We start from the raw sequence: 24,836 nt of genomic DNA, 5'->3' as shown, positions 1-24,836 counted from the left end.
AATTACATGAAAATAAGAAAATTAAAATTGCAAATTTGTTCATTAATAGTTTTTTTATATATATATTTTTCAATGATTTCATTTTTCAAAACTAAATTGATCAAGAGTTAAGTTTTTTAATTGAACTTAGATATAAGATTTCACGAGTTACAAATTTTAGTAATAAGACCATGTTTTACGAGGTTTATCCGGATTTGCTTGGGTTTTTTTTTTTAAGCTGGTTTTTTCTTATTTTTTATCCTTTTTTAGGAAGTTTTGCTTTGTTATTTTTTGTGATTTATTGTGGTTTGCTTTCTATATAATTAGCTCGATCTTATAATGTTTGTTACGAGTTTGACAAGTTAATTTGATTGACTTAAAGTTTTTTTTCTTTGTTTTTTTTTTTTATTGATCAACATTAGGCTGATTACGAATTAAGTTTTATGATTTATGTTGGCTTTTTTTTTTTTTTTCTGTGAAGTTATCTCGGTCTCATGACTTGAATTGTGGTTTGCAAGTTTGATTGGTTAACTTGGTTGACTCAAGTTTTTTTTTTTTATTATTATTTTTTTAATTGGTAGTTTTTCAATTTCATCCTTCAGTTTTGAGTTGATTAGGAATTAGGCTTCATGATTTATTTTGGATTGCTTTATATGAAGTTATTCCGGTCTCATAACTCGAATTACGTGTTTTATTGGTAAACTCAGGTCGTTTTATTATTTTTCTATTTTTTATGTTGATTTTTTTTAAAAAAATTTCATCCTTCAATAATAGATGTATTGAAAATTAGCCTTCATAATTTGTTTAAATTTTTTTTTATATGAGGTTATTATAGTTTTATGACTCAAGCCACGAGTTTAATAGGTTAACCTAAGTTGACTCAAGTTATTTTTTTTTTATTACTTTATAAGAGATTATCTTGGTCTCGTGACCTAAATCATGACAAATTAATTCAAGTTGTTGTTGTTTTTTTTTTTTTTTTTATCTTTTCTTTAATTTTTTTTAATTTATTTTTAAAACTAAGTCGATAAAGAATTAAGTTTTATATTTAAAATTATTATAGTCTTATGATCCAAATTGAAGATTTGATAAATTAACTCAAAATTAATACAAATCAATCCAATATATTTCTGTTTTAATATTTTTTTTATATAAAAAAAGCCAATGTTTTCTTCATTCTTCAACATAGCCCAATAAAAAAATAAACTTGTTTTCAATTTATTTTATTTAAAGTTATAATGATTTCATAATTCGAGTTTGAATTTGATAAATTAACCTAAATTAATATAAATCAATCTAATATATTTTTATTTCAATACTTTAAAAAAAATATATATTTTTTTAAGTTTTTATAAATTAAATTATATTTTTATTGGTTATTCAAATTACCTTTAAATCCATCAAGTTAATCAAGTAATTCTCTACATGATTTAAAAGTTTTTTTTTTTCCTACGAGAAAATATTATCAACAACTTAATATTTCTTTTACATGTTAAAATTTTTTTATTGATCCGACCAACAACATAATAACATAACGATACCTTAATATATCCAAACTATCATCACAAAGCTGCTATTGGTGTCACAAAAAGACCACTGCAAACAAAAATTGAAGACCAAAGACAGAATTTAGAAAAGTTTAAATAGCAATTTAGGAGAACCCTAAGCTTTGTAACTAATAGAGCAGGCAGAAACTTGATCACTTGAAGCATTTGGCATCCAGTAGAGGCTCCCCCTCAAAAGGCTCATAATCTTCAATCATCTGACTGACTCGCTCCTTCTGTTCTTCATCTGTGATGTCAACCTTCTTCCACTCGTAAAGCTCCATGTCATAACACTCGTCGATCACAAACTGGGGAATCTCTTGTCCACGGAAGAGCCACAAACCCTTCACCTTGAACGGTGGTCCTGAGCCAATCACCAGCATCTTCCCAAAAGCATACTTACGAGCCAAGTCCATTCTCTGAAGGAAACCACCTACCTTGTTTAATGTCACAAATGACACTGTATTCTCATCATTGTACTTGTAATCACAAAACCAAAGGGAATAGCCCTCAGGATCATACATTTCCCAAAATCCTGCAAACAAAGGCAATAACAAATCTTATTACCTAGAAAGTCCACCAAGAGAGCCTGAGTTTCCTATTCTGAAAGAAGGATGAATTTTTTTTTTCTTTTACAATGAAAAAGCAATCACAAAAACTTAATTTATGAACTTCTTTTCTTCCCGGGAAATTACAAAACCAACAAAGGGATTTTTAGGGGTTTTGTTATAGCTTAATCACGAGGAAGTTACCCAGTTTAAAAAAATAAAAACAGGAGAACACCAACCCATGAACTGGAAACGACTCAAAAGAAAGCTAGATGGGATTCAATTGGGGAAAAAAAAACCCCATGTAGGTATGTAATTTATGGAGGAAAACAGAACAGAAGCATGAGCAAGTAGTCAACATGAAAGATCTAAGGTAACTCTAAAGTGCATGCAATCATTAGCCAAACATTAACAGTCTTAATTTCTCAATTATCACAGGAGAGAATCATTAGCCAAACTGTGTATCTGCAATCATCAAATAGTTTAACTACTAACGGGCCAGAAACACAAGCGAATTCAAAGGGCCAAGAATAGTGCTAGATTTTAATGAAATCTATATTATGTGAACAAACTTAATAATCATATTCACATGAAGAAAACAGGGGAAAAAAAAGTTTTGCAGAGCTACCTTTAATAGCAACCTCACGGAAGTTGGTCTTTGTGTTAGAATAAAGCCTCTTCCATTCATCAAGGATCATCTTACTAGGAGGCAAAAGATCAAGGGGATTCTTAGGCTTGGGCTTGGGCGCCTCTTCTGCTTCACCAGCCTCTTCTGCTTTAGGCTTTGCTGATTCTTTCTTGGTTTCCTTCTTTGGCTCCTCCTTAGCCTTAGGAATTGCAGGTTCCTTAGGAATTGCAGGTTCCTTAGGTTTTGCAGGTTCCTTTTGTTGTGAAGGCTTTTGCACAGGAGGAACAGATTCTGTTTGTTTCACTTCACCCAATATCTTGCGGAAATTTGGCTGATTAACCATAGTCCAGAAGTATCTCTCAACATGGGGAAATTCTGAAGTGAAGGTTTTTGTCAAAAGACGGCTAAATCCCAAAGTCAGGTTACAGGTCAAAACAATGTCAGCCAATGTCAAAGAATGTCCAACCAGATAAGTGCTGGTGGAAAGATGGGTGTTCAAAGCTGTGAGTGCTCTCTTCAATGCAGCAATTGCAGCTTCCTCGGCCTTAGGTAGATTAAAAGTAAAATACAAGAATAATAAACCAATTGCTGCCAGTATATATAAATATATTCTGAATAACAATATTCAACTCTAGTTCCATAGAGAAGAAGAATTTGACTAACCGGAGGAAGGTATACGGAAAAACCAATTCTTGGTATGAACCAGCGCAAAATATTGGCATCAATCTCCATTGTTGCAAAATCAATCCATTGCTCAATGCGGGCCTGCAAAGCCCAGTTTAGAGACCAACTTTGGGAAAAAAATAAAGGTCTATTTGAATGGACAGCATGCCAAACACTTCTCGAGTATGAACATCACCAAACCTAGCATCACTTACATATTCGATCAATGAAGATCCATAGAGGGGATTATCAGCCTTCAGGCGAGTAACTGCACCAAGAAGTAGCTGACAACTGAGAACATATCACACTGCTGCGGTAAATAAACAGAGAGAATATAACTTTTTATTATGCCTCACCATAGCGTGCAATAGCATTACTCTCAAATATGGGACCATCTGGAGTTTCCAACACAGGAACCTACAGATAAAACAACCTTATATGTAAAAATGAACACAACAATCATGGCACGCCTTAAATAATTTCTGATGGTACACAGCAAACCTTTCCAATGGGGTTCATCTTAAGAAACTCTGGTGTCTTATTTGACACACCCATCTCAAAATTCTTGACCAGTTCAACTTGGACACCACTATACTCAGCAGCAATGAGTGTCTTAAAAGCATTTTTGTTTGTGCTGCCCGCATGTAATACCTTGAAGTAGATAAACAAGAATGTTTGAGATTCAGAAACAGATCTGTTAAAGAATTTTTAAGGAATGACAATTTCAAACACCTCAAGCAGTTCCATGTGCTTTGGTAAAATAAATTACAGTGCCACCAACCAGGTAACCATAACAAAAACATCATTGCTAAAGTCCAAGATAAAAAGAATAGTCTAATCTTGTCAGCATGAAGGATGTGTTGGAATACGGGTCTAAGCCCCTTCTAAATACAAAGGCTCAAACTTCAAAACATTAGGCCAAAAATCCCACCTTGCATTTCCAACTTAGAACTCCATAAATCAACAAAGGAAAGGCACTAGTCATATGCACACATGAATAGGCATGTAAACCGTGACAAAGCCAACCAAAAACATCCAGACCTACTGTAAACATTACCTAAGAAATTAAAATCCAACAATTTGGATAAAATAAATAAATTCAAACGTCAAAAAGTCCATTTCCATATCTGGATTGAAAAAGAAACACAAAAGGGTCGATCCAGAAATTAACAGCAAGTTGATCATCTGAATTTCAACATTTTCATTTCAAGAACTTTTCGAAGGATAATACTAAAGATAACCATCTAGTTCCTACATCTGTGCAGCAAAAATAAGTGCAATCCCTCATTTTCACCAATTTCCACACCCTTAGTTCATGTAGACATACGAAAGGCATTATCCGTATACATCCTAGCTTCAATTGAACGTATAATTGTAACTAATCATGATAACACGCCATCTACAAGTAATCGACTTTACCATCAACTATAATACACAATAAATAAACATTAATAAATTCAAGTGTGATTTTCCTTTCCATTCCTCGCTGTTTTTCTCAATTTTAGATGGCGAGGAATGGAAAGGAAAATCACACTTGAATTTAATAAATGTTTATTAACAGCGACTTTACCATCAACTATAATACACAATAAATAAACATTAATAAATTCAAGTGTGATTTTCCTTTCCATTCCTCGCTGTTTTTCTCAATTTTCAATGCAAGACAACCTGATCAGTAGAACAGATCTAAACACTAAACTAAATAAAAAACAAACTAAATCCCAGAAAGTAAAATTGCTCATTACTTACCAGAGCCATGACTTAACAGAAGATTGTTCAGTTGCTCCAGAAAGATCAGATTAGCAATACAGAGCTGGGAAAAAAAACCCAAAAAGAAAACTGTCATTACTATCTACAAACATCATTGCAGTAAACATTAAAAAACGTTAAGTTTGATCTGCAATGAAGAATGGAAGTTACCTTTTGTAAGATTAAAGTCCAGCTCTTGTAGAGATAAACAGAGCGCAAAGGTAAGGTGAGGAAGGGTAAGGCTCAGACAAGCAAGCAAGAAAGCGTGGGTTTAGGAAGTTAGCAGTAGGGTTTGCAACTGTGACACTAACGTGATGTGCTGGTCCTAATCTTTAAGACTGACTCAGGGCCGGGTTATAAATTGGATGGGTCAATACCCAGATTGCCAAGTTAACCTATAAATATCACTAGATTGTTATCCTAGGGGATCAAATTAAAATAAAAAAAAAACATAAAAAAAAACATAGATGTAACTAACATTTTTCTAACTGAAAATTATTTTACAAACCATGTGAAAGTTATCCGATGTGACTTGGTTGACTCAATAGTCTAAAAATAACTTTAATAACTAGTAAAAATATCGTTTGATTAAATAAATTCAATCTGTAACTTAGGTCATGAGATCATGATAATATTATATAAAACAAATCAAAAATAAATTATAAAATGTAATTCTCAATCAAAACAATATTGAATGATGAAATTGAAAATAATAATTAAAAAGTTAAAAAAAAAAAAACCATCCAAGTCAACTGAGTTAACCTCCAAATCTATGACTCAAATCATGAGATCATGAGATCATGACAACTCAATAGAAAGTAAATCAAAATAAATTATGAACTTTAATTCTCAATCCATTCAATGTTAAATGAAGAAATTAAAAAAAAAATCATTTCAAAAAAACATGCAAAAAGACCTGAGTCAACCCTGATTAACCCATCAAATTCATGATCTAAATCATGAGGAAAAGATAACCTCATTGAAAGTAAAAAAAAAAAAAAAAAAAAACTCGAGTTAAGTTACCAGTCTCGCAACTCAGATCATGAGATTGTAATAAGCCCATAAAAAACAAATCAAATAAATTATGAAGTTTAATTCTCAATAAACTCATTATTGAATGATAAATTTGAAAGAAAAAAAAATCAATTTAAAAAATACACGATAAAAACAACTTAGGTCTATCTAGGTTAATTCACAAAACTCATAACACAAGTAATGAGATCATAATAACCTTAAGGAAAATAAACCAAAACAAATGACAATAACTATTTCCTAATCAACTTAATGATATAATTATGAAACTAGAAAAAAAAAAAAACATCAGTTTAAAAACAAACTTGAATTAACCTAATTAACCCATCAAACTTATAACATGAATCATAAAACTAAGATAACCAAATAAAAAGTAAATCGTAACAAATCATGAAATCCAATCTTTAATAAATTAAATATCAAATGATGAAATTTAAAAAAAAATAGATTTTTGTAAAAAAAAAAAAAAAAGGCAACAATATTATTACAATAAATAGTATTTTGTCAGGTTTTCAACAAAAGACCCACACCCAAGTTCCATAGCTTTGAATTTGCTATCCTAATCATGATGTTCCTACCTCCAGAAGGAAAGGTCCTTCCCTTTTTGGTCGGTTATAGGCAAGGAGGGACTCAAACCCTCGACACCATGGTTCGTAGCCACATGCTCTAATTCCTCTGAACTACAAGCCCACCTTGTCTTCATTGGATATGTTCCCGGAATACCTTAAAAAGGAACCATTCCTGTCTCTAGCAATTTCATAGTTTGGGCTAAGAAGATACAAAAACGTCTCTTTTTTTTTTATAAGAATAGTGCATTCTAAGGTATGAAGTGAGAGAGAGAAGATTTCATAGTTGAGGTTTTGAATAAGACGAACTTTTTATTTTTATTTTAATATTGAAAAAAAATAATAAGAATGAGAGGTGTTCACATAAAAAAAAACACTATATATATATATAATCTCACTCAAGTTTTCACCGAGTTATTCAAGTCACGAGTCATTCATATTTGACTCGATTAACTTTTTAAATAATTCAAAATTAAAATTGACCTAGTTTAATATTTGAGTAAACAAATAACTTGATCAACATATCAGGTTATGTCAGGCCCACATAGTTAGATTTGATAGCCATGCTCTAGATAAGATATTCCTTATTTTATGTTTGGATGTTTCCATCGTTATTGCTACTGGCCTCTTGGCTTTATCATATTTACAGTTATTAAACCCGGATCGGTCTGACGGGTTGACCCAGTGGTTGAAATGGTTCAGGTTTGTTAAAAGACAGGGCGATGCAACAACCCGGTCGACCCTACGGGTTAACTCATGACCCGAGCGAACTCAGGCGAGACCTTTTTTTTTTTTTCAATTGTGGTTTTTCTCCTATACCTCTCTTTTTTCATAATTATTTAGTTGGTTATTAACACTTTTTAAAGTTTATTATATAAATATTAGAAAATTGTTTTATTTTTTTTAATGTGGGATTTGAAACCTTTTGGTATATATTTTATATGTTCCTAAGAAAAAAGTTAATTTTTTAAAGTGAAATTTAAAATCCTTTCGTATATATATTTCATATTCACAAAAAAAAAATTATTTTTTCAATGTGGAATTTGAAGCCCTTTAGTATATATACTCTATGTTTATAAGAAAAAAATTATGTTTTTTTAACGTGAAATAAGAAAAACTTTTTAAAATATTCTTTTAAATTTCATTATTTATAATATGTATAACATATATTCACATGAGTTTTTTCTTAATTTTTTCATATGATTATTAAAATTTTAAATATATATTTTTAATTTTTTCTAGTTGATCCAGGTTAACCCATAAAACCTGAAACTCATTCTTTAAGAGAATCAACCCCAAATTAGGCTTGATAACTAATATCATAGTAAATCCCATTCATTTTTACATTTTAAAAATATTTTTTTTAAAAAATGGTCTTGTGTATCAACCGGCCCCCTTATTTATTACATACTAGTATAAAACAACACTTTGTTTCCCCCCCGCAAAAGAAGATATGTGAAGTGTGAACAGAACACATTACAAAATCCACAAAAGCCCAAGCATAATTTGGTTTGTTTATTGAAATTAAATTAAATTAAAAAAATAAAAATAAATTCATTTTGAAAGATATGTAAATACCTATCAATAAGAATAAACATATTTACAATAAATAATGCGCACACACACACATAAAATTCTAGTGCTATTAATGTAAATCAATTCTAAATTAAGAGATAAATAATTTGGTAATTTTATCAAAACAGTTTTAAGTTAATTGCTTAATCAACACGTTATCCTCCTTAAACTTTTGTAATGGAAATATATACTAAAAATATCATAACATCAATCTTCATCCCTTTCTATTCTCAAATTAGTTTTCCTTCAAGGATGCAACTAATATTATGCTTATAATTTAGGGACCGAGTTTCACTTTATGCTACAGTTCTTCCCATCCTTTTCAAATGGAATCAAATAAAAAGCTTAATTAAAATAATTAAAAAGTTTGAGAATTTAAAGATGGATTTTTTTAAATAAAATAAAATAAAAATATGGCCTCATGAAAGTGGGAAGGATGCAAATCTAAGTCCCTCAGCATCAAAATCATTTGTAAAATCAAAAGTATAGACAATGGAATATTGTTCTTCAGTCAACTCGAGTTTACTTCATGTTTTCTTCTCTTTGTTGAGCTCTCATTCGTCTGACTCACCTTTTGCTCTAATGTTCACCTGGCAAGTTTGTAGCAAGAATCGTCTATGTACCTTCTACTTACAAGCAGAGGTTGTCTATTTTGATCTTTTAGGAATTCTGGCAAACATTCGAGGTTTACAGTTTTTTGGATCTTGGAAAATGAAATGGACACTTCTATATGAAGGGTTTAGCAGGATAGTAGAGATGATCAATGCCCTTGATTGTTCATGAAGAATGAGTGAAGAAATCAAATTAACAATAATGAAAACATGCAGGAGAAAATATGTGCATTGCGTTCTTAATATGTAGTCCTACGGAATGCTAAGCTTTAATTTTGGAATTAGGAAGTAAAAGTTAAAATTGCAAATCATAGTTCAATTAGTAGTTTTTGATTAATACATCTTAGAAAAACTAATAAAACACCAGTATAGCTTAAGTATGTAATATTCATAGCAGACTTTAAACTTTTCATGAGGGGTCTCGGAGGAAATTTCCTCCCTCCAATTCTTCTACGGATCAAGAGAACTAGCACTGTTAAGATCCAATAAAAATTTCGACAATTGTTGTTACTATTTTATACATTTTCCGCCATGAAATCTGTTTATCATGATGTTCATGTTAGACATCAATTATGGTTGATCGAAGAATGATTTTCATAGAGATAATCCATTATCTTATATCCTGATTTATGAACTATATGAAATTATCATCAATTATGCTGATGCCTGCATATACTAGAAATCTCAGAAAGATGAGGTTGATACTTGATAGAAACATGGTTCTGTGACACACAATTTCTCAGAACCAGATTTGAACCTTCCATCAAAGGCAAACGGGTATCTTTCTTCATTTACTGATTAAAAGGGGACAAAACTTGAAGAAGTGAAAGTATAGTATTCTGTAACATTTACCAAAAATATATCAAACGCAAATATACAACAAATAACCTTATAATGTATTCACTTGTGTTTCGCCTGAAGAAAAGTCAACATACTGGCTAGAAGAGATCAGTAAGAGCTATGACCATCATTCGCAATATCTTCTGGAACCAGCACATCGAAATCACTCACAGTCCACTCAGCAGTTTCCCCTGCCCGGCTAACGTAGATCTCAGTCCCAACATTAATTGAAGACCATACCCGCCGTGCTGGTTTTGTTCCTGGATCCTGCAAAAAGAAATGGTCTTGGAGTACCTTTTCTAAGTCTAAATAAAAGTTGCTCACTATTAGCAACCGCTGCTTAAAACTTTTGCTCGTGAATATTGCTAGCTATTAGGGACCATATCTTCAGTACAGACAGGGAACTAGTGTATAACAAACATGAAGAATCTTTCAAAAGATACAAGAATTGTCACGCTGTCAACTATAATAGCTGTCAATATGCATAGGCCATGTTCAGAATTGCTGGACCTACTGTCCCTTCAACTTACAGAAGAATCACCAAACCTAAAAGGTTAAAGTGACTAAGAAAAATATATGAAATTCAATAGACCTTGAAACAGCACAATGAATTTCCTCTAAGGACAAATTTTAAGGTCTTGAGCACTAAAAGTACACAACCAACTAATGAAAAATGCCAGGTGCCAACCAAAACAAATTTTCCAGACCACCATTTCCTCCTCCTGTTCTCAACCATATAAATATTCAAAGAGATAAATAAGATCACTTCTGTGTAACAAATTCAGTACATTATATCAGGTAAGATCAGAAACATACCTGGTAGAAGTATAGACGACTAGAAAGGGCCCCCGTATCTAGCTCCCAAGTCCTAGGGTCCCCAATCCATCCATCTCCTTGCTTCTCAGGATAGCCATGCACAGACCATTCACGATGTGGAAGAATTTGCACCAATTCTTGTGCTTGTGGATTGCTATATGGGTCGCAGATATCATATGGCTTCTCCAGATATTTGGCATTTCCTGGGCTGCAGTACAGATGGTAAGCAGAATATGGAAATCGAGATGTCTCATTCCTATATATTTTTTCACCAGTCAGACTAACATGATAAGGTGGGCAAGAAACTTGGTTATCTGGGCGGCACCAGCTTGATGTCGCTGGGTTAATTATCATCTCACTGTATCTAGTCACATCTGTCAGAACATCACCATCACATGGATCTCCATTATTCTTCCAACAGCTACCTATATCAAGGAGGTAAAATTGACTGTTTCCCCCTCCTCCCCGTGTAACGTTAAGTGTCAACTTTACTTTAAAGTTTGGAGAATCTGGCAACTGAGATAAGAAAAGGATAGAAATATATCATGATTTGGTTTTTGCTTCAAACTGTGCAGACACAAAAACTATGACCAAAGAGAAACATATCTGTGATACAACAAGGCAAAAAGCTTCTGTATTTCTAGAGGGTAATAAATAAGCATGTGTGTTTTCAGGTGAAATTTGCCGCTACCAATTCAGAAGGATGTCAAGTGAACAAACCTTTCGCATGATACCACTGCCGTTATAGTGATAGCCACCATTAAATCCCTCTGTAGCATCTGAACGTAGATACAACATAAGCCAGGGATACTTTGCTGATGTTGTCAGTTTGTGTGTGAAAATCCAACTCCCTGTGCTCAGATTCTTCTTCCAAAAGACTGAAAAGAAGGAGTTGTTTCCTACACCTTTGCTCAGGTCAGCATCAAGGTCATATGTCCCGAAATATCCTCCACTCAAAGACACCATTTGTTCCCCAGAAAAAACTAACTGCGAGTAGTTATGGTACACAAGTGGTTGATTCATACATCCTTTACCGAAACATGGAAAGTTTCTGCCTGTTATTATTTTACTGACTTTCTTTCCATTTTCAGGACAAAGAGTCGTGTTTTTATCAAAGTTTCCATTCTTGAGCATAACCATCCAAAATTGCCATGGTTTTGGGGGTTCATCAACTGCACATAAAGTAGCAAGATATAGTTCCTTTTGCACAGCAAACAAGTCAGGGTCTTCATAGGATGTAAAATCTGATATAGGAAACTTATCACCAGCACTTAAGCTGTTGTCAGAGTTCTTCACTTTATGATTTACTTCACACCTGCTCCTATTATCCAAGAGTTTGGCACCCAAAGAATCTGAAAATTGAGACATAAAGCTACAAAAGAGAGTTGAAAAGCAAGGAATTTGTAACTGCTGCTATGTTACACCCCGCACAGTCATTCATGTGATTCATTGTATCCCAATTACATCAAGGGGCATAATTTGGTTAATTTGCATGTCATGTTCATGTATCAAGGAGCTGATTATGCTCAACATCATTATCAGAAGCACAGTGAAGCAAGTTATGCATACAACATGGCAAAAATAAAGCCCTCTGACAGTATTAAGGGTAGCAAGATGTGAAAATTGGGAGTTTAACTGAGAAGCCTTCATTTGGACAAACTGGAACCAGAACGGAAGACAGTTTGTGCAAATCTATATGGAGATTGAGCTTGGAGAAAAGGTGCTAGATTTGACAACAACTAAATACATTGATGGAACGTCATTGGATAAGATATCAGAAATGAACTTAAGAATTTGGCCTGTTAAAATGCGAAATTAAAGTATGTATTCACAGACAGACATTGCAACCCCTTAAAGCATAGAGAAGAAGGAAGTCCATTGCGACATAGATTGAACAAATACAGCACAGAAAGTAGATGAGGAGGTTGTTCAGCAATGCTCCCCCATGAAAAGCTATAAATACACTCAAAAAAAGGAAAAATAAAATAAAAAAGCGTAGGGAACTTGACAAGATTGATGCAACTAGAAAAGATGACCAAAGCAGGGCATAGAAGCCATGGTAAAACGAAGAACAAGTCAGAAAAGCTCAACAATTTTTTGTTGAAACGTACAAAGAGGGAAGCAATTTGCTGGAGTCAATCATAGCTAATCTTTTAAAGGACATTACCATAAGCAACCCCAGAGAAGAAAGTAAAATGAAATTTTCATTTAGAATACAAAAACACCACAAGAAACACGAAAAGAAACGCCTGACAGTTGCTATTTACAAGCACATAACAATCGGTGTTACGATCGAGCAGGAATTCAACTTCATTTAATGACTAAACAATAAATGATTGACATGACCTTCTAATACCAAGAAAAAACGTTGAACATGGCATCATTCGAGTAATCAATCTTTATGTAATAATTGAAAATAGGAATTGAAAAGAGAGTAAATTTATATACCAGAGGTGACTGGACAGTACAAATCAGCACAATCAGCCAACCTTGGGCTGCCCATACTAGGAGCTTCAAAACCAACTTCATTGCAGAAATTCCAAGCTTCCAATGCCACTCTCACATTCGGACTCTTCATTCCAGGGTCACCTATTGCCGATACATACTTCTTTGCTGCTGCTGATGATGATAAAAATGAAAAAGACGACGATCCATTTGTCAATGTAAAACCCAAATTCAAGATCAGAACTAACAGTGACAGAGTAGAACCCAGAAAACAACAACAGCCCATGTTGTCTTCTTCCTTGAGGAATTAATTGCAGCGGTCTTCTCTTTTAGTTTGAGGGAGGGAGGGAGTCTGTAGAATGGCAACCAAGGTAAGCGCGTAACAAGTACGCGGGAATATCAGTTTTATAGGAGCGTGGTAGAGGGTGACTAGGTTTTGTCAGCTTGAATTTCTGGTAAGTTAATCCATGAGAGATTTTTGGCTTTCATAGTTGTCTTCTTCCTGCACTGCCGCTGCTGTTGCTTTGAAGCAATCTTTTAGATGTATGGGGTTTACGGTAACTTGCTAACCAACTTCAGACTGTGACACTTGCCTTTCCAGGATGTTTATGCATAGCTTGTCTGTGTGGTGTATTTATGATTTTTTTTTTCATTTAAATTAATAATTTTTTATTTTTTAATATTTTAATATTAAAAATAAAATAATATTATTATTTTAATATATTTTTTTAACCAAAAAAAACATTTTAAAAACAATCTTTAAACACACCTTTTAAATAAGTTAGAAACCATTCTAATAATTACGGTTTAAAATATTTTTTATTTAAAAAATATATTAAAATAATAATTTTTTTATTTTAAAAATATTAGTTTTGATTGCAACATATCAAAATGATCAATCTAAAAATAATTAAAAAAATTTTAGTAAATTAAAAAAAAATAAAATTTAAAAAAACTTGATTTACCCTGTATTTCAAAATACATTTTAAATCAATTTATATATTGGTAAGTTGACCTGTGATAATTTGGTTTATTAATGAAACTATATCATTTTAGATAAATTTTAATTAAAATTAATATTTTTAGATAAAATTAAATAAATTAGTAATCAATCATATCTTATATAAATAGATTCATTGAATCACTTAATTTAATCGAGTCAAGTCTTTATAAAATCTAAAAAGCAAATATAATTTAAATCAAAACCCGAATCAACATGACATTAACAAATTCACAAGACAGAGTTTGATAACTGTTATTTAAACCATGCTGATGAAGCATCCAAGTATTGTTGGTTCAAATGGGGGAAGAAAACCTCTTTAAATCTAATTCGAATTCGAAGGAATTCCAAGAAAAAAAAATAATTTCTTAGAAATAGACAGCAGGTTAGTGTTAATTTCCTCCTTAACACCATGTCTGAAAAATTGCTGAACAAAACAAATTGTTCAAGTAAAAAATGATCATGGGATCATTACATAACTAGCCAGGGCTTCATTTTTCTTTAGCTTCGATCAAAAACCCAACAATCTGCTCTCTAATTCTTACTGGGTGCCTGTTCTTAAGTTTTGATTGTTCCAAAACTTCTCTAGTTTTTGTTTGTGTTCGACCCGAGCTCTTAAGATCGATTCACAGTAGACTAGATTAGGTCAAGCTGGTCCTGTTGTACTTTAGAGCATGTTTGAGGCTGAGTTTCGACCTGTTTTTTGACAAATTTTGAAATTTTTTTGTTTTGTTAAAATTAAGTGCGGTTTGTACTTTTTGGATCGTTTTGATGTGCTGATATCAAAAATAATTTTTAAAAAATAAAAAAAATATTATTAACATGCTTTTTTAATACGAAAAGCTATTTAAAAAGTAACAACTACCACACTTCCAAACACCCTCTAACTGTATCTGCGGTCTCTTCTTCTCTGTCTGTGGGCTCATAGCCTAGCTCTACACAGTTTGGCCTTTTACATGCTCTTTTACAGCCTTTTCTTACTTTTTTTTTTTCAAGTTCCAAAATAAAGGCTACATGGGGTAAAAAACGAAAGATGATGTCTTGGTTGTTTTTGAAAGTGTATTTTATTTGAAATTAAAAATAAAATAATAATATTTATTTTATTTTTAAAAATTATTTTTGATATTAACATATCAAAACAATAAAATACATAAAAAATAATTTTAAACAAAAAAAATTAAGTTTTTCAAAAACATGCATGATTCCAATCTCGTTCCAAATGCTAAGGTAATATGCAATAATATTTTTTTAAAAATATTATCTTTTGTTATTACCATATTTAAACGATATAAAGATAAAAAAAAAAAAAAATTTTAAGTAAAACAAAATGAAATTTTTAGGATATGTGATTTCAACCACGTTTCAATATATCAAGGTAATATGCAATCGAGATGAGAAGATAATAACATGAAAAAATGAAGCAAATGATTATAATGTAATTTCAGATATATATTCTTTGTTCTTAAAAGTATAACCTAAATAAACTGATGTCAAATTAATGCGTTCTTGCTATAAATTACCACAAACTGTGCAAAGGTTCACCTGGTCTGACAATGTCCTTAAATGCTTCAAAACCATATAGTATAAATATAAACAAATATTGATTTGCTGGAAATGAAGCCGATGATATTGTTATACTATCAACGACAAAGAATCTAATCTATAAAGTCTATTCGCTAGATATGATAGTGCACGTAAAGCATGGATGCTTGTCTGAAAATTTGGGATCCCTTTGAGAGTCGAGTCTTCATGTTTTCCAATTTTCCTACCTGTTTCGATCTGTTTCTCGATCCCCTGCTTTTGGTTCTGGTTGCTGAGGTCAGCTCTTCACATCCTTAAAGGATCATGATATTCTTCTTAATATAAAATCATCTATATCTCATGAACTTATCCACAAATTTCCTAATTATTATTTGTCATATATATGCTTGCTTTAGACTAGTGAATTTGATTCTAAAAGCAATTCAATTCAATCCTTTATTTTGATAACCAAAAGTTGTAATATCATCATTAATCCTTATTCGTAAAACTCGGTGTAATTTGATGAGTTAACTTAGAACTTAGTTAATTTGGCTCCGAAGCTAAACTATTGAGTTTTAAAAAATTCAACATGATTAATCAATCCATAACTCAATTAAAACCTAATTTAATATTTTATTTTTTTTTTAAAAAAAAAAATTAGATATTGCTTTGATTTATCTTTTAAAAACTAAAACAATATTATATTATAAGCACATTAGCAAAAGTTGAACTATAGCATCTTATAATACTCAGTGGAATTTGAGAGGTTAACTTAGAACTTATTCAACTTGGTTTAAGCTAGACTGAGTTTTAAAAAATTCAACATAATTAATTAATCCACGACTTAATCAAAACCTATTTTAGTATTTTAATTTTTTTTTTTTTTAAATGATGTTGATTTGATTTATCTTTTAAAAATTAAAACAGTATTCTTTTACCATTTGATAACCTTAGCATAACGAAGATGCATGGGGGCACTTGAGAGACAATATCCTTATCAACTTATTTTTTTTTTGTCATTTTAGATAGAGTGGAGGTATCGTCCATGGGGTCCTGGACGTGATCTTCAGTTTTCGTGATTGGTTCTTCATGAATATTAGTCATTATTCGCATGTCTGTCTGTCTTTTGGATGATCTCAAACATCGACCTCCATCGATCGTTGTTTCTGAGGATCCACAGGCTAGCTTTTCACGAGTAATCACCGACTAATATTCATGAAGAACGTCAAATCATCCAAATCTGATATCCTCTTAGAGCCATGCTTAATTCCATAGACGCGTGGTCCCCGTGTGCTTAGCCATGATTAGCTAGGGTTTTGAAGCACCCATGCTTCGAATATGTATACCTCTGTGTGGTAAAGCCAGTTGACATGCAAGAGTATGCACGAATCAAGTGCTGAGAAATTGCAGGAAACAGTCCTAGCCATCATTTTTATACAAACTCCATTAAAACAGCATTACATTCTTTAAAAAAACTGAAATCTAATTCTATTTCTTGCAACTTTCTATTGCTTATGGGATAGGATTCTTGATATCATCAAGTTGAGTGATTTAATAGCGAAGCAGCTCTTGGATGTGGTTGAGAATTGAGAAGGAAAACATTTTCTAAACCTGACGCTAGCTGCTGGATTCTAACACGTACCAAGTTGTATTAATTAAAAGCTAAACGACCAGGAATCCTATATATTTTCCTTGACATAGTACTTCACTATTGGAACGTACCAAATTTGCTACTTAAAAATATTATGTTGCGAGAGACTAAAGGGGGTTCATATAGATAGAACGTCTTTGATTTAACTGGCTCATTGGTTCTTATGCCCTCACTTTCTTTTCTTTTCTGTAAAGGTTCTTATGCTTTAGGTTTTCTATATTTTATAGTCAGAAGGGCTGGGAGAATCTAGATTAGTTGAAAAGACTGATCGTGCTTTAATGAGTCTTAACATGCTCTCCTTTACTGAATTTACTTTTTGCCAACCACGCACTAGAAGAACACAAAATGTTATGGTGATGCTGTTGGTTCTTGGTAGAAGGAGAACCTCATAATCTTCTTTCTGTTTTCTTTAGGTTTTAGAGTGTGTTTGGTATTGCGGTAGCTGTTGCGGTTGTGGTTTGAAAAAAATTGTTTTATAAAAAGTACTTTTAATTGAGGTTGGTTTGAAAAAATAGGTGTTTGGTTAAAACTGTGGTTAAAATTGAGGTCGAATAAAAAGTAGTTTAATGTGTTTGGTTAAGAATGTTTTTAAAATTGAGGTTATAAAATAATTTTAAGAAATATATATTAATATTGATGGTTTTAAATTTAAATATTGTAAATTTAATTACTCGTATTATATCATGGAATAAATAATACTTTATATAAAATATTTTTTATTATTCCATTAAACTATATATAATTTCATTACGTACAAAATTCATCCGATAAGAATTACAGTTTTCATAATTTTTTGAGAGTGTAATAAAATCAGATAAAATATTATCAAGTATAAAATTGATATTACAGTGCGAGTAAATTTAATTTACTTTATATTAGTTTTTCGAGAGAAAAAATATTTTTCTAAATTAGTTTTTTTTTAAATAAAAAATTGTTAAAAAATGAATACATTGAAGAAAAAGAAAAAAAAAAAAAAAAAAAAAAAAAAAAAATGTGAACAGTGCATGTGAATTGCATGTAAACAGTGCAATTCACTGCAGTGTGCTTGAAACTCACACTTAAAAGCAGTAATTTACTGCTTCTCAAAAGTTGTGGTCCTGCCGCATATAAATGGCGGGACCTATGTGCTTTTATTGTTTCAGCATTTGTAACCAAACGGCCATTTCTTGCGTTTGGGAAGAAACGTGAACGTGAATGCGTTGCCAAACGGACTCTTAGTGTGCTCAAACCGGCATTTCGATTTTGAGACTATATATATTCTTTAATATTCCAATCCAGCAAAAAACAAGCTATCTTTGTTGTGATTAAGAAATTTACGAGAATTTAACATTTCAGTTTTTACATCCTTAACAATTAGACACAAATAAAAAATTAAAAAATAAATAAATTATCCTGATCTAGATTCTTTTATGTTTGTCTCAACCAATAAAACTTTGCAACTTAAAATAGAAGTTTTAAGTTAACTAGTTCTAACTCTTTAGTGCTAGATCTATTCTCTAAATTTATATTGTAGAGTTATATAATGGAACAAAATAATTTGATTGTGAATTGAGGAAAATATTTTTTAAAATCAAATGAAAAAAAAAAATAAAACAAATATTAGTTAGTACGGGGTTTGAAACCGGGCTAGTATGATTACCCTTTATTTCTATTTAACAAATGGAAATGCTCATGAACTAATTTAATAGATGGAACATCAGGCCATAAGAAACTCTTTTTTCTGCTTCTTCTTCTTCTTTTTTCTTTTATTGAGCCGACTACATGTGATATAGATATTGTTACAAATAATTTTTTACGCTCTAGATTTTGAAAATAAAAATTTCCATTTCAATCAATTTATGGTCATTTATTGATTTTTGACGTTTTCTTTTATTTTACTTTTTGTGACAAGTCTATATATATATATATATATAAAAGAAAATCAGGGAGTGAAATGACAAGCAGTAAGAAAAAAAAAGATCAAAATAAACATTAAAGTTTTGAAAGATGAAATAGTTATTATAAATAAAATTAGGTGATGGTTTATTCTTCAGTTTTATTTTTATTAATCTTATGATAAATACAATATATCTATTTGAGTTATATATCTTCATAAAATTTGGATAAATCCCAAATATATTTGAAAGAAAATGTATTTGAAGGAGTACGTAACTATTATTTTATTTCGATAATAATACAAATAAGTTTCTGGAGAGTTAATTTGTGCTCACACCCACTATATTGCTAAAATGCTCTATAATAACAATTATTTCTCTCTGATGATTTCTTCCCGGATGCGCACCATATAAATTAAAAATTGAGATCTTTAGACAAGAACATATTAATTCCAAGGAATTGAGTTATATTATATCAATGAAAATGTAGAACCTAAGCTTTACACCACTGATAGAATATGTTAATGCCAGAAGATTGGTAAGAGAATATCCACGTGCCAACTGTTTCATCCTCTCTAAGCAGCTACAGAATTCAAAGTGAAGAAGATCTCTTTATGGCTTCCGATTGAATGCATGCCAGTGATTTGACAAGATTCTTGTCTTCATAGCTAAGATGGATGAGTGGAGGGAGGGGGCTACGTCGTATTTTCTGAGTTTTGTTTAATGCTAACCTTGCGTTTAAAAGATGTTTCTCAATTTATTTATTTTTTAAAGTTAATTAAGTTAATTCTTTTAATATTTTAGATTATTTTATTTTATTGATGTCACAAATAATTCTTTTTTAAATATATTATCTTAGTGTATTTTCAAACAAAAATCATTTTAAAAAATAACTGATATATCAATCACTGCTGCTGAATCATCAAAACTTCAATAAAAAGTTAAACTCTTAATTGAAAATGTAAAAATAATTCGATTCTATATAAATATGAGGAAAAAATAAGGGTAAACTGTGTCTTAAGGTTAAAAAGCCCTAGAAACAGAGAAGGTATATTTTTGTTGTAAAGACAAAAGGTGGAAGGAATGAGAAAGGCCAAAAGACATGGAAAAGTGGTGGGGGTGGGGGGGGGGTGGTGTGGGGGTGGCGGCGGCAAAGCAACCCACCATGGGCAGCTAGCTAGGTCATCGATTCAAGAAAATTACCATAAGATAAAATGGGTTGCATGTGGAAAAGCAATTGCCTGCTGACTAGACCAGGCCTGCCCCACACGAAACCTTTGAGGCTAAATTAAATCTCTATCTATTTGGCCATGCCTCGCGAGCACCGAGTCATGTGGGCGTGGAGTTCCAAGCAAATGAGGAAGCCGGGAAAGCATTACCAATCATATCATGGCAATAGTTAAAGAATCTGTGGACTGGTGCGTGAGATTAATAAATAGATAATTTAGTGAGGAGGAAAGGCAGCTTCACAATATTTTGATTCCCATTCTCTGGTGGGACTATTTAAGTTCCGAGGCTGTCTTACTTGTGAAAGCAATTGTAAGAAAAGCTTCTCAGGGGGAGGTTTGCAGCGACCGGCCGCCGGCAGCTAGTTCAAACTAGTGGGGAGGTTTACAGCGACCGGCCAGAAGCTAGTTCAAACTAGTCGGAAAATGGCTCGTGGAAAGGTTCAGTTGAAACGTATTGAGAACCATGTGCACAGGCAGGTCACCTTCTGCAAGCGCCGGGCAGGGCTCCTTAAGAAGGCTAAGGAGCTCTCTGTGCTGTGTGACGCTGAAATTGGTGTTTTCATTTTCTCCTCCCATGGAAAGCTCTATGAACTAGCCACCAAAGGGTCTCTCTCTCTCTTCCCTAGCTAGCTCTCCCTTTCCGTTCACATAAACAAATATGCACGCGTATACATGTGTGTGGGCTCACCCATATTTTTTTACACAAACGAAAAACATGTGTCGGTTTATGCATGCATGTAACCTTAAATGAAATTATGAACATTTTTCCTCGCAAGGGACGTCGAGAAAATATCATCTAGCTAGTTCTCTTGTTAAGCATTTTTTTTATGCAAATCATTGGAGAAGGTGTTATTTAGCTATTGAAAATTCTCGTTTTCTGTTGTTCAAGAACCATGCAAGGGCTCATTGAGAGGTACATGAAGTCCAGCCGCGGGGCTCAACCTGAACCAGCTGCCATGGAGACCCAGCCGGCGCCTGATCCGGTACGTTATCTAATTATACAACTAATTAAGTTTATTGAATGCATTTAAAAGTAGATAACAAATATATAAACATAATATTCGTATTCTTATGCAAAAGCTTGCACTGCATCTGATGCTCCTTCTAATGTTCATAAAAGCATACTACAGAATTAATATACCCATCTAATTTATGCGCAATGTTGGTGATGAATACATACATGTATGTATATATATATATATATATATATCATCGTAGCTTTGAGGACACAACATCCGACTGATTTGCATTCGCGAAACTCGTTTTTTGATAAGCTAAAACTGCAATAGATAAGCACCAAAAACCTGCTTAGGTTGAGCTAGTGGTTAATTACTTGTTCGAGTTGTGATAATTAGATGCATGTCTCGGTTTTGATTCCAGGATTTAATTATTTGATTAGATCAAAATAGTTCAGTGTTGGAAGTACAAGGCAAAATTTAATCCAAATTATCTGAAAAGGTGAGTTTAGTTTTCAAAACAAAACCAAGTTAAAATTAGATTTGATATAACTTGTTGAATTAGGTTTGTCCAAACTTGATCCTTGTTCATGCATTCAAAACCCAATTCTAACCCAAAAAATTAAAAATGTTTTAACTTTTTTTTTTTTTTTTTTGAAATGATAATATTTTAAAATTGACATAGATCAATCCATGTTGACTCATCACATCTGTCGTGAAAACTAATTAGGTTTAATGAATTTATTTTTTAAAATAATATTTTAATTAATTATACAATAATAAAAATAAACATGCATTGAAAAATAATTGAATGAGATTATAAAAATAATTTTAAAAAATATGTTATGAAGGGTTATGGATAAAGAAAGGTTGCTATATTAGAAAAGATGTTATATTCTCATTAAAAAACCAAGTACCTAAATGACATTTTAATAAATTATATCCTAAAAGTACTTTTAACTTGATTTATTTTAATAAATTTCAATTAAAATTGAAAACCATCGAGATGGTCATCCAAATATATTTTTCATTAATTTAAATTCAAATTAAAAAAAAATAAAGATAAAAAAGAGGCAAGGTGTTTGGGCTTAGGTGGGCAAATGCACCTCACCCATTTAAAAGAAAAATGTTTTCTATTTTTTAGCAACTTTCTATTAACCTAGAAACTTGAATATAAAGTTTTGTACCAAAATAAAACAATCTAAAACTACATGGATCAAAAAAAGAGTTAGCAAAGAAGATGAAGACTAAATATAACTTTTCCACACAAATTTGAAATACTCTATCTAATTTTTTTTATTTCTCAATTTAACTCTTAGTTTTTTTATTGTATCTTAATAATACAAATTAAAATCATATCTCATTAAATTGATATATAATCAAGCACTAAAATCTTGTATTCATACTTCAAGGAAATGTAAATAACATTCCCACACAATGACAAAAAAAAAAAAGTTTGATGATGAAAAAAATAATTCCCTATTATGATTCCTAGTGAAAGAAATGTATGGGTGTCACACCTTTTAGCTTATTGTTAATTATTAATCATGGAGTGTAAAAGTTTGTGTTTATTACCGTTGGCATTATATATATATATAGGGTGGTGGGTGTGGGTGATGAACACTGGATGTTTTATATAATACATCGACTATTTGGATCATGGTTGAACAGTTTTCAAGAACAATTTCAATTTTCAAAAATGTTTAAGGTTTTAATCCAATGCTTATGTATTTTCACTAATGGAGAGGTAATTTATGGCCAGGATACAAAGGAGGAGATCAGCATGTTGAAGCAAGAGATTGAAGAATTGCAAAAAGGACTAAGGTTTGTATCCATAATTAATTATTATAATTTTGCTTATATATTAATGGGTTATTGATATAACTTGAGCATGCCTTATATTAGTTAGTATTAGGCATTGAAAGATGATCTAATTTCTAAATCACAAAAATCTCGCATACGATTGAGAAAATAAAGTTTTTTTTTCCTCTCTCTTTTAAATAAGAAACTATCGAATCTTATGTTAAGGAATTAATATATATAGAAAGATTTGTGTTATAGAGATTTAATGCATGTTTGATTTTACATTTCAAAAGTACAATATTTTTTTTTAAATTAATATATTTTTTAATGTTTTCATATCATTTTGATGCGCTAATATTAAAATTATTTTTTTAAAAAAAATATTATTTTAATATATTTCTGAGTAAAAAACACTTCAAAAAATAATTGTAACCACACTTCTAAATATTAATTACAGGTATATGTTCGGAGCAAGAGCTACAACAGAAATGAGCTTAGATGAATTGCTTGTACTCGAAAAACATCTTGAAATTTGGATCTATCAAATTCGTTCAACCAAGGTATTAAATTACTCTTTACTTGCTTCAAATTATTATTATTATTATTATTATTATTATTATTATTATTATATATAGTTCGTAAGTCTAACTAAGTAATGGCACACAGATGGACATTATGATTAAAGAGATTCAGCAATTGAGGAATAAGGTTCGTTTTCAATATTCAACTTTTTTTTAATTATTATTATTATTATTAACTGTGGGTATTAAAAAAACAACATGCATACTCGATATATATATATATATATATATATATATATATATATATATATATATATATATATAATTCCATGGTAGGACATAGATCCCAGTAATTTTCTAGTTAATTATTTGCTATACATTCGGTATCACTTTATCAATTTATTTATCTTATTTGCTACGCCGGAGAAAATTGATGATTTTATCCCCAAAAGCCTTTATATATAGCTTCTTATACTCTAATCAAAACCTGAAACTCCATCAAATTATGAAAATTAAAAACTATAACACATGTAATTAACATAAAGAAAATATTAAATAAAAAGCTGAATAGAATAAATGTCAGGAATACAAACAGGTGGTAATATATGTCAGGATGTACATAAACTTTATGTATTAATTTATCCTTCAATATATATTGAGAATATCGATCCTCTTATATGCCTAAGAGAAAAATAAGAACAATTAGTGACTAAATCCCAATATATTCATATAATTGTAAAGTGGGAAAGATTTATTTGTTTTTCAATTTATAAAATGTCACTATTAAGACACTGACAATTAGGTGCTATAATTGTAAAGTGGATTCAAATGCTATACCTAACCATTTTAGAATAATGTTTTATGAAATGTTAATTAATATTTACACATATCCCATGTTTTTTCTAAGACTATATATGAATTTGATTGTATAGGAAGAAATGTTGACGGCTGCAAACCAACACCTCCATAATAAGGTTAATAAAAGATCATTAACTCTCTCTTTTTTTACAGATATCGTTGAGATCTTCGATCTAATTATGAAACGTTTGCTGTGCAGGTGGAGGAGAATGCTGAGATTACAAACTTTGTGTCAGTAACCACTGATTTTCCACACCCACTAACTACACAAAATGAAATAATATTTCAATATTAGGAGTAGCAAGCTTGCGAGGTTACGTTTGGTGTTGTAAGCAATGAATATTAATTAGTGATTATATAATATTTGTGGGGTGTGTTGCATAAGTAATAAACTTCAGAAATTGTTACATGCCTATATATTGCTAGT

General features: G+C 31.3%; 3 protein-coding genes across 4 annotated transcripts; 1 reads left to right on the top strand and 2 right to left on the bottom strand.

The window, feature by feature from the left end:
• Positions 1 to 1,503: 1,503 nt before the first annotated feature.
• Positions 1,504 to 5,447, bottom strand: LOC118056620 (elongation factor 1-gamma). The gene is made up of 8 exons (XM_035068871.2): positions 5,283 to 5,447; positions 5,112 to 5,175; positions 3,864 to 4,013; positions 3,719 to 3,779; positions 3,578 to 3,630; positions 3,363 to 3,464; positions 2,700 to 3,243; positions 1,504 to 2,058 (listed from the first exon to the last, which is right to left on the bottom strand). The coding sequence occupies exons 2-8, from the start codon at positions 5,118 to 5,120 to the stop codon at positions 1,679 to 1,681; spliced, it is 1,299 nt and encodes a 432-aa protein (XP_034924762.1). The 5' UTR covers positions 5,121 to 5,175; positions 5,283 to 5,447; the 3' UTR covers positions 1,504 to 1,678.
• Positions 5,448 to 9,660: 4,213 nt separating this feature from the next.
• On the bottom strand, positions 9,661 to 13,608 carry LOC118056618 (uncharacterized). Of its 2 annotated transcripts, XM_073407047.1 has the most exons (5): positions 13,000 to 13,608; positions 11,817 to 11,903; positions 11,272 to 11,723; positions 10,552 to 11,067; positions 9,661 to 10,002 (listed from the first exon to the last, which is right to left on the bottom strand). In XM_073407047.1, exons 1-5 carry the CDS (start codon positions 13,280 to 13,282, stop codon positions 9,844 to 9,846), a joined length of 1,497 nt encoding a protein of 498 aa, XP_073263148.1. In that variant the 5' UTR covers positions 13,283 to 13,608; the 3' UTR covers positions 9,661 to 9,843. The 2 variants fall into 2 exon arrangements, with proteins under 2 accessions (XP_073263148.1, XP_034924761.1); XM_035068870.2 differs by having other exon boundaries at positions 11,272 to 11,903.
• Positions 13,609 to 20,501: 6,893 nt separating this feature from the next.
• Positions 20,502 to 24,836, top strand: LOC118056617 (agamous-like MADS-box protein AGL12). The gene is made up of 7 exons (XM_035068869.2): positions 20,502 to 20,876; positions 21,161 to 21,254; positions 22,990 to 23,051; positions 23,488 to 23,590; positions 23,697 to 23,738; positions 24,484 to 24,525; positions 24,609 to 24,836. Exons 1-7 carry the CDS (start codon positions 20,695 to 20,697, stop codon positions 24,702 to 24,704), a joined length of 621 nt encoding a protein of 206 aa, XP_034924760.1. The 5' UTR covers positions 20,502 to 20,694; the 3' UTR covers positions 24,705 to 24,836.

The sequence above is a fragment of the Populus alba genome, chromosome 19 (assembly GCF_005239225.2).
Source record: "Populus alba chromosome 19, ASM523922v2, whole genome shotgun sequence".
Taxonomy (NCBI): Eukaryota; Viridiplantae; Streptophyta; class Magnoliopsida; order Malpighiales; family Salicaceae; genus Populus; species Populus alba.
Note: the sequence above shows the minus strand (reverse complement) of the source record. Positions and strands in the feature narration are given on the sequence as shown.